We start from the raw sequence: 10634 nt of genomic DNA, 5'->3' as shown, positions 1-10634 counted from the left end.
GACCAACCAACCCAACCACCCATGGCTCAACACTTTGACTCTCCCTCCCACTCCACCAAGGACATGCAGGTCCTTGGACTCCTCCATCGCCAGAACATAACAACACGACGGTTGGAGGAAGAGCGCCTCATCTTCCACCTGGGAACCCTCCAACCACAAGGGATGAACTCAGATTTCTCCAGTTTCCTCATTTCCCTCCCCCCACCTTGTCTCAGTCGATTCCCTCAAACTCAGCACCGTCCTCCTAACCTGCAATTTTCTTCCTGATCTCTCCGCCCCCACCCCACTCCGGCCTATCACCCTCACCTTGACCTCCTTCCACCTATCACATCTCCATCGCCCCTCCCCCAAGTCCCTCCTCTCTGCCTTTTATCTGAGCCTGCTGGACACACTTTCCTCATTCCCGATGAAGGGCTTATGCCCGAAACGTCGAATTTCCTGTTCCTTGGATGCTGCCTGACCTGCTGCGCTTTTCCAGCAACACATTTTCAGCTCTACAATGATGATTAGCACAGTTGGCTGGACAGCAGGTTTGCAATGCAGAGTGATGCCAACAATTCCCACACTAACTGAGGTCACCATGAAGGTTCCATTTTCATGATCTCACCCCATCTCTGAGGCATCAGTTATCTTTCTCTAATGGGAGAGCAGCTCTATTGTCATTTGGGACTATAGCGGCTATTACTGTGTTACACTGACTGGCTACCAATACGTTCGCCATCAGTGATTATTGAAACACACCTGGACATTCCCATTTCATGCCACAATTATTTGGATATCCATGATACTTCAGAGAAAGGTTAAAGTAAAATGAAAATGCTATGAAGATTCATACACACTCACTGATTCTTTTGAAATGTTTTTCATTGAAACCCCTTTCTCCTTTCAAGACCATTATAACAGTTTTATTAAAAAGCATAAAAGTACTGAATAGTTTCAACCACACAATTAATGACAGCATAAAAAAAGGATCATAGTAAACTGTTGGTATTTGTTTCCTTCAACAAATGCAAGGTGTTTCTGAAAAGATAGTTGGTTGGCTGACATGTCTCAGTGCTAACATTCCTACCTTGAGCTGAAGGTTACAAGAATATAATCCAAACGGATATTCCCTCAGTATTGCACCACTGATTAGTGCAATCTTGCGGATGAAAGGTTTCTTTGGATGAAAATTTCAATTGAGCTTCTGCCCACCCTCTCAGATGGCACTATACAGGGGTTTCTCCCTGTCCAACATTTAACCCTAGGCTAAAACCTATTGAAACTGAGTACCTGGTTATTTATCTCCTAGTTGTTTTCTTTCTACATTATACCAGTGGCTACATTTCAGAGTCACTTCAGTGATAGTGCAGCACCTTGGGCCATGGTCAGGACATAAAAAATATCATACAAATGCAAAATACTTTTTTATATTCAAGTGGCCAAGCTAATCTAAAGTCAAGTGTACAAATTGAGCTCAGCTTATGTTGGAAATCTTCAAACTGTCCCATTTGGGCCTTGTGGTAGACATTGATCGTTATAAAACCAAGTTTGAAAATATGCTGCCCTCTCAATTTGTTAAAATTCTACTGAATGCTGTCATAAAAGATTAAGCAGTTGTGGTTTTTTTGTTTGTGGATTCGGCATTGCTCAGAATTGTTTTTGCTCATATCATTTTTGTTAGATGCCGAGAATTGAATAATACATCCAAATAAATAGGATTCAACAGCATCTCTTTGGCACATGAAGCTTCTTAAATAAAATGTAATTTAAATAACTTGTCTGACAAACAGAAGGTACAGAAAAGAAATTCTGTTTGTTTTTAAAGTTTCAAATCAGCTCAGCTCAGTTGTGGCTGAGCGCCTAATTGAACTTTACAATGCAGGGTGTCACTTCAGGAGTGCAGTGTTGGGGAATGCACTGGCCCTTGGACAAGACACTAAACAGACATCCTCTTTGTTTTTCCAGATTATGCTGAAAAGATCCTATTTCAAAGATTCCTCATCGAGACAGAACCACCAAAGCTGCTCATTGCTATCTGAGGATCTACATGTGTACAAATGTTGTTTTAACTTTCTGCCTAGCAAGAATTAAGGCAGAATGGCCATCTTTTGGATTAGATTGGGAGGTTATGCTTCCATTATAAAGGACATTGCTGAGGCTTCATCTGGAATTCTGTGTACAGTATTTGTCACCTTAATGATGTAAGAGTATTGGAAGTCATTTAGAGAAGATTTACCACATTACATTGGAATGAGTGAGTTGTCTCATGAGGAAATATTGGACAAGCTAGGTTTGTATCAGTTGAAATTTTGAGCAGTAAGTGGCAACTTGATAGAAATATTTAAGATCCTGATGAGTCTTGAAGGGTTGGATGTGGACAGGATATTTCCTCTTATGGGAAGATCTCGAAATAGGGGTCATTGTTTTTTGTGGCTCAACCCACAGCACATGGACTGCAGCAGTTCAAGAAAGCAGCTCACCACCACCTGCTCAAGTACAACTAGGAACGGGCGACAAATACTGGCCAGCCAGTAATGCCCATGTTCCGCAAAGAATTAAAAAGCATAAAGAGCTGGCCATTAAAAACAGAGATGAGGTGCATTTTGTTTTTGGACAGAGTCGTTAGCTTTTGGAATTCTCTTCCAAAGAGGAGAAGCAGAAATGTTGATTTTAAGGCAGAGGTAGATAGATTTTTGTAAAGCAACAAGAATCAGAGTCTGGACTGTGGATTTGAGGTTACAATCAGATCAGCTTAATCATATCGAATGGTTAGCAGGCTAGTGGGGTCAAATGGCCTACTGCTGCTCCTTGTTTGGCTGTTCACGTTTTACAACAATACTTCTCTTGCATTCTACATTGGACATACAATACCTCCTTGTACTATTTCTCTCTAGTGTCCAAGCCAAAACCTACCCGTTTCCCAACATCTAAAAGATTATCTGACAGCCTCCAGCATTCCTGTTTCTATGCTTGAAGTGGCTGCTGTATTTCCTACCACACTGAATTGCAGGTCAAAATATCAAACACTTTGGGTTGTGGTAGGCGCTACATGAATGCAAGACCTTTCAAAATAATCTGTTGTAGGCCTTTGGGTGATTTGACTTGTAGATTGACCCGAATGATCGGTGAGAAGCGCCCCACAGTCACACGTCAGTCTTACTTCACTGTATAACCTTTGAACCATCCCTGGTTGTGAATTCAATACACCCAAGTCTTTCGTAACGTGGAAACGTCTTTAATTGGCTTCGACAGGCATTTCATCGGCTACTGTCGGAGGTTTGCGATTTCTCCCCGCCCGATGCCCTGGAGTAGTTCCCGAACATGGCAAAACTGGTCTCTTTCCAACTCCAGGATGACTTGGATCCTCCTGTCAGCGATAATACCGTACAAAAAAATGAAAAAGAACAGATACCCTTTTTCAGACACGCAGCAGGTCTGTCACTATCTGAGAGCAGGATTAAACTGACACCACCAGTTTCATTTCTCAGGTGCCGAGGGAGCAGCTGCCGATTTATAAACACCTCCCCCAATTCAGCTTTACAAACCTTCACTCTGTGCATGTACATAAAGCAGCAGCGTCCTCACCGTCCTCTGTTGGAATTCTTGAAGTAGTTTCTCAAAGTGGCAGAGCAAGAGAGACTGGCCGACAGAGAGAGAGAGAGAGATTGTGTGTAAGCAACCAGACAGTGGATGGGGGCGGCACTCCTGAAGCTTTTTGGCTGCTCCCCAGGGTTGACAGATCCTTTGCGTTTCCGCCAGCTCACTTACCTTGACGTTTCCTGAGCGAGGGAGAGGAAGGGAGGGAGGGAGAGAGAGAGAGAGACCGAGGATCGGTATATGAGTCACATTCTGAAGCGATCCAGCGGTAGCGGCACGGCGATTGCAACTGTTCAGCTGAAATTCTACAGGCGGTAGCGGCGGAGCCTGGCTCCAGGAGAGAGACTTGTGGAGACAGCGGCGGGGATTTATCTTCTCCCTCTCTTTTTGTACCTGTTTGCAGTTTGGATGATCGGTAGCACCTGAGCCAAGGAAGGCAGCTAGGCAGGAGAGATACTATAAAACCCAAACTCTTTTCAAATCTAAAAAAAACAGAAAACAACTGCACTCCAGAGGCGAGAGGAAACTATCTATTGATCGACTCCAACTTTTTATTTTACTTCTCCCCACCCCTTTCGGATTTTTTTTTGCCATCGCTGCTGCCCCGCACCCTGTGGGCCGATGGAGGCCGGTGTGGAAGATCCTTTAGCCGGCAGGATTTGAGCCTGGGTTTGTTTGTTCACGCTGTTTTTACAGGTGGAGATTATTTTGGGTCTTTTTTTTCCCTCCCTCTTCCCCCACTCTCAAAACCCCGCCTTTTCTTTTCACTGGCTGCCGGGGTTGGTTTATTTACAGTACTGCGAACTTGTGTGTTTTTACTCTGTTAAAGAACACACAAGGGGGAAGGAGGAGGAGGTGGTGGTGGAGGTGGTCGGAGTTGAATGGGGAACCAGGTGGAGAGACTGACCCATCTGAGTTACGCCGAGGTACCGACGGCGGAACCGGCGGGGACGGAGCCGGGACCCCGCATCGGGGTCTCGTACATCTTCTCGGTGGATGAGGACGACGAGTTGGGCGAGGAGCCGGTGGCCGGAGAGGACGGTCCGGACAGGCGGTCAGCCCCCGGAGGGGACAGGGAGCATGAGCGGGATAAGGAGGAGGAGGGCGGCGGCGGCGGCGACAGGGAAAGGGACACGTACGACCTCCTAAACGAGGTGGAGTGCTCCGTCTACTACCGGGACCAGTGCATCTACGAGAAGAGAAGGAGGGCAGGCCGCTCGGCCAAGGGAGACGGCCAGGAGCTGCTGACCCCTCAGCCGGCCGAGATCCTGCTGGGCAGGTGCCAGCCCGGGGACCTGGTGGAGTTTGTGGCGGCGGGTCAGTGCCCGCACTGGGTTGTCTACGTGGGCGACTTCCAGGTGGTTCACCTGCACCAGGCGGAGATCCGCAACGACTTCCTGACGGACGCCAGCCAGGGCCGGAGGGGCCGCCTGGTCAGCCAGCGGTACCGCTTCAAGGCGCTGCCGGCGGAGGCGGTGGTCCGGGCCGCCCTGCAGCAGGTCGGTGTCCGGGGGGCACAGCTCCGCTGGAGCAGCTCCGAGTGCTTCGCGGCGTGGTGCCGCTGCGGGCGCCGGGAGTTCAAGGTCGGCGGGGAGCTCCGCATCGGCAAGCAGCCGTACCGCCTGCAGCTCCACCTGTCCGAGCACAGCAGCCACACGCTCGAGTTCCAGAGCCTGCACGACCTGGTCCTGGAGAAACGCCGCAACGACCAAATCGGCAAAGTTGCTCTGATCCGCGAGCTCGCCGCTCATCTACACGGCGACGAGCAGCAGAGGACTGACCACCCACACCCCCACTGAGGGGCTGGCACTCACCCCACCATCCCAACACTGAGAGGGTCAAACCTGACACAACCCCACCATCCCAATACTCAGAGGGTTAGACTTGGGACTGACCCCACCATCCCAACACAGAGGGTTAAACCTGGGACTGACCCAACCATCCCAATACTCAGAGGGTTAGACTGACCCCACCATCCCAACACTGAGAGGGTTACACTGACCCCACCATTCCACTACTGAGAGGGTTACACTGACCCCACCATCTCAATACTGAGAGAGTTACACTGACCCCACCATCCCAATACTGAGAGGGTTAAACCTGGGAGTGACCCCACCATCTCAAAACTGAGAGGGTTAAACTTGGGACTGACCCCACCATCCCAATACTGACAGAGTTACACTGACCCCACCATCCCAACACTGAGAGGGTCAAACCTGACACAACCCCACCATCCCAATACTCAGAGGGTTAGACTGACCCCACCATCCCAACACTGAGAGGGTTACACTGACCCCACCATTCCACTACTGAGAGGGTTACACTGACCCCACCATCCCAATACTGAGAGGGTTAAACCTGGGAGTGACCCCACCATCTCAAAACTGAGAGGGTTAAACTTGGGACTGACCCCACCATTCCACTACTGACAGGGTTACACTGACTCCACCATCCCAACACTGAGAGGGTTAAACCTGGGATTGACCCAACCATCCCAATACTCAGAGGGTTAGACTGACCCCACCATCCCAATACTGACAGGGTTAGACTGACCCCACCATCCCAATACTCAGAGGGTTATACTGACCCCACCATTCCAATACTGACAGAGTTACACTGACCCCACGATCCCAACACTGAGAGGGTTAAACCTGGGACTGACCCAACCAACCCAATACTGAGAGGGTTAAACCTGGGAGTGACCCCACCATCTCAAAACTGGGAGGGTTAAACTTGGGACTGACCCCACCATCCCAATACTGACAGAGTTACACTGACCCCACCATTCCAACACTGAGAGGGTTAAACCTGGGACTGACCCAACCATCCCAATACTCAGAGGGTTAGACTGACCCCACCATCCCAACACTGAGAGAGTTATACTGACCCCACGATCCCAACAATGAGAGGGTTAAACCTGGGACTGACCCAACCATCCCAATACTGAGGGGGTTAAACCTGGGACTGACCCAACCAACCCAATACTGAGAGGGTTAAACCTGGGAGTGACCCCACCATCTCAAAACTGGGAGGGTTAAACTTGGGACTGACCCCACCATCCCAATACTGACAGAGTTACACTGACCCCACCATTCCAACACTGAGAGGGTTAAACCTGGGACTGACCCAACCATCCCAATACTCAGAGGGTTAGACTGACCCCACCATCCCAACACTGAGAGAGTTATACTGACCCCACGATCCCAACAATGAGAGGGTTAAACCTGGGACTGACCCAACCATCCCAATACTGAGGGGGTTAAACCTGGGACTGACCCCACCAACCCAATACTGAGAGCGTTACACCGACCCCAACATCTAAATACTGAGAGAGTTACACTGACCCCACCATCCCAATACTGAGAGGGTTAAACCTGGGAGTGACCCCATCATCTCAAAACTGAGAGGGTTAAACTTGGGACTGACCCCACCATCCCAACACTGAGAGAGTTACACTGACCCCAAAATCTCAATACTGAGAGGGTTAAACCTGGGACTGACTCCACCATCTCAATACTGAAAGAGTTAAACGTGGCACTGTCCGAATCACCCCCTACTAAGAGACTTAAAATTGGAACTGACCACACCACATTTAGAAAGCAAACCAAACTCTAACATGGAACTGACCACCACCAATCCCCAATGCAGAGGGTTTAACCGTGGTCTGATGACACCAACCTTACACAGGGTTAAACCTTACTCTGGGACTGACCATGCAAGCACTGCTAAGAGGGCTAAACTCAGCCTACGAACTGTTCCCACCCCCTGTCACCACCTCCCTCGGACCTGGTTATACCCTGGTATTGACCGTATTATACCAACTGAGTGGGTTAAACTACCCCCTCCCCAAGCACAATCTAAATATGACTACACAACAGCCGTGGAGTGGATTAAAAACTGGGAATGACCACAACACACAGTGAACTGTTTAAATTTGGGACTGTCTGTAACACCCATTGAGCAGATTAAAACAACATAACACACATTAAAACCCCTATAGACTGGGATTGACTGTAACAGACTGAACAGGTTAACCATCTCTTGCCTACCCCCACCACTACCACCGCCACCAACCAACCAACCAACCAACCAAAAACTGGGACATTCGTTGATCTTCTGTGTTGGAATGAAGAGTTTCACCATGAGTTTCTTTCCTATTTCTTCTGATCCAGACAAACTGAAAGGAAGCATTTTCAAGTGGGTGGATTACACAGAAGTCAAAATGTAATCATCTTATGCATTTGCCACACCGTGTTAACTTACAAGCAACATCCCTGAGTTAACATACCCACTGTTTATGGTGTTGGAGTTGTTTTGTACTCTCGTGATCATCTGTGACTTGTCACCTCCCCTAATCCACCACCTCTACCCCACACCCTCCCTCCTTTTATAGTGCCTGGGTACATCAAACCCTCACTTTAACTGAGAATCCAACAACTTCTCCTCAAAAGGGGAAGATTTCTCGGTTGTAACAGTTCCTTCAAAATGAAGGGCAAAGTTTACTAATGGAAGGGGTTCGTTAAGTTGATCTGAAGAAAGCAAGAAGCCAGGTTAAAGACTGTTGCAGCAATGAGCAATGCATACTGGTTTAGAGTGATTCAGTCAGGAGCATTCTGAAGTGCATCATTTACCAATTACTCTCCACTCACGTTTAATTAAAAAGTACAAGTACTTTATACAGTTAACTGGAGAAAATAGCACCTGCTGATTTTAGTTTTAAGTTCAGTTTGAAGACGGTATTGGTTTTGGTTGGTTTCCAGTGTTGATGATACATGTTCCCATGATACATTGAACAGAGTTTGAAGGTATTCATATTTCTTGCACATCTTTACTGAGATTGAATTGAATATTTTTATAATGATATTTTTGAATTTATTGTGCATTACATTATGCACTACAGTTGATTCTTTTTGCCTGCCTTAATGTTGATGTGTATAACATATCAAAGTTTTGAAAGGTTCTAAAGATCAACAGAATGCACAGATTATGTATTGATAGTGTCTAAGCACTTGTGTTAATTGCAAAACTATGTAATAAAATGTTGGATTACATGATTTTTCCATGTGAGAAGCAATATACAGTATTCATGCAAACACAAGGAAATTTTCCTCACAACTCTTGTCTCTCTTCCACTCCCTTCCTTCATCCATTTCCCCCCTTTCCCCAGGAAAGTTCTAAAGTGCATTTAATTTTGCTGTAGCAATAAGTTCCTATATTTATCTCACTCTTTTCACAATATCTGGACATTCCAAATATTTTCACAGCTGATTTAAATACTTATAAGTAATTATGTATACTTATATGTAAAATAATTGCAGTTACTTTTATAATGTAGGACACATGGCAGTCAGCTTGTAAACAGCAAGCTCTCTCAGACAGCAAAGTGATAATTCGAAAGATTGTTTTCTTTTTGTGATATTGATTGAGGAATACATATTGCCCAGCTCACCAGGGAGAAAGCTCCTGTTCTTCTTTGAAGTAGTGCCACAGAATTGTTTTGCATTTACTTGAGAAGGCAGATGGGGCCTTGTTTAAACATTTCATTTGAAAGACAAAGCCTCCAAGGGGGCAGCACCGCCTGGTTACTGCTCTGGAATCACTATAATTTATTTTGTGTTTTAGTCTTGTACTTGGACTTGAGTCATAGTAAGTTTACAGCCTAAAAAGAGCCTTTTGGCACATTATGTCTGCGTCTGCTGAAAAATGAGCTTTCCACATTTCTGCATTTGATAAGTAGCCCTGCAGTTTATTGCACTTGAGCTGCATGTCCAGACACCCTATAATTGAATTGAGCATATCTGCCTCTGTTGCCCTTTCAGCAGTATTCCAGATGACTGCCACCCTTGCAGTGAATAAACCTTTCTTCATCTCCTCGCTAAGCTTTCTACTTTAAATCTATGCCTCCTAGTCACTGACCCCTCTGCCAATGTAGATTGGCCCTTCCTATTCACTCTATTGATGCCCATTGTACCCCCAACCTTTAAATTAAAAACCAAGTGAATTTTCTCTTCCATGATCAAAAAGCAAAACATCACTTGTTCAGGTTAGTAAACAAATAGAAAAACATACCCATTGCTACAGCAGATCAGGTGAATTTACCAAATAATTAGCCAATCCACATAGATCTGGAAGATCCCGAGTTTACACTGCAGTCTGTGGTGAGTTAGCAGATCCCTATCAGGGAATTGCCTTTGAATAAACTTTCATTATTTCATCCTGCTGTGCTTAGTAGAATTAAATGGCTATAGCAGAGAGAAAGCCATTGACCTATCGTCTCCATGGTGGCTCTTTGCAAGTGCCATATAAAAAGACTCACTCCCCAATCTTTCCCTCTGGCCCTACAAATACCACTCATTATGGGCTGGTAGAACTGACTTTTGATAGCACTTTTGAATATGTCTCTATCAGTCTCACAACCAATGCATTCCAGATCCTCACTGTGTAAAACCCCATTTCCCTAATTGGTTATTGATTCTTTTGCTGATCACATTAGATCAATATCCTCTTTTTCTTGACCTTTCCACAATGGGGGACATTGTCTGTATACCATGAAAGTTTCTCATGATTTTAATCATCTCTATCAAATCTCTGGATGTTTTCTTTCAGAAGAACATTCTATGTAAATGAAATGCTGGTGTAGCAAGTGAGTAAATATACCTATGGCTTAGTAACTTGTTGGTCTTTTTTGTTTGGTCTTGTGTATAGAGTCAGCATTGAGTAAAAAATGAGGTCTGCAGATGCTGGAGATCACAGCTGCAAATGTGTTGCTGGTCAAAGCACAGCAGGTTAGGCAGCATCTCAGGAATAGAGAATTCAACGTTTCGAGCATAAGCCCTTCATCAGGAATAAGAGAGAGAGAGCCAAGCAGGCTGAGATAAAAGGTAGGGAGGAGGGACTAGGGGGAGGGGCGATGGAGGTGGGATAGGTGGAAGGAGGTCAAGGTGAGGGTGATAGGCCGGAGTGGGGTGGGGGCGGAGAGGTCAGGAAGAGGATTGCAGGTTAGGAGGGCGGTGCTGAGTTGAGGGAACCGACTGAGACAAGGTGGGGGGAGGGGA

General features: G+C 46.3%; 1 protein-coding gene across 1 annotated transcript; it reads left to right on the top strand.

Moving 5' to 3' along the window:
* The first annotated feature begins 3537 nt into the window (after positions 1–3537).
* LOC132813582 (protein LRATD2-like) lies at positions 3538–10239 on the top strand. Its single transcript, XM_060823204.1, has one exon. The coding sequence runs from the start codon at positions 4461–4463 to the stop codon at positions 5376–5378; it is 918 nt and encodes a 305-aa protein (XP_060679187.1). The 5' UTR covers positions 3538–4460; the 3' UTR covers positions 5379–10239.
* Positions 10240–10634: the final 395 nt, after the last annotated feature.

Source organism: Hemiscyllium ocellatum, chromosome 4 (assembly GCF_020745735.1).
Source record: "Hemiscyllium ocellatum isolate sHemOce1 chromosome 4, sHemOce1.pat.X.cur, whole genome shotgun sequence".
NCBI classification, from domain to species: domain Eukaryota; kingdom Metazoa; phylum Chordata; class Chondrichthyes; order Orectolobiformes; family Hemiscylliidae; genus Hemiscyllium; species Hemiscyllium ocellatum.
The sequence above is the reverse complement of the archived record's forward strand: the minus strand, read 5'-3'. Positions and strand labels throughout refer to the sequence as shown.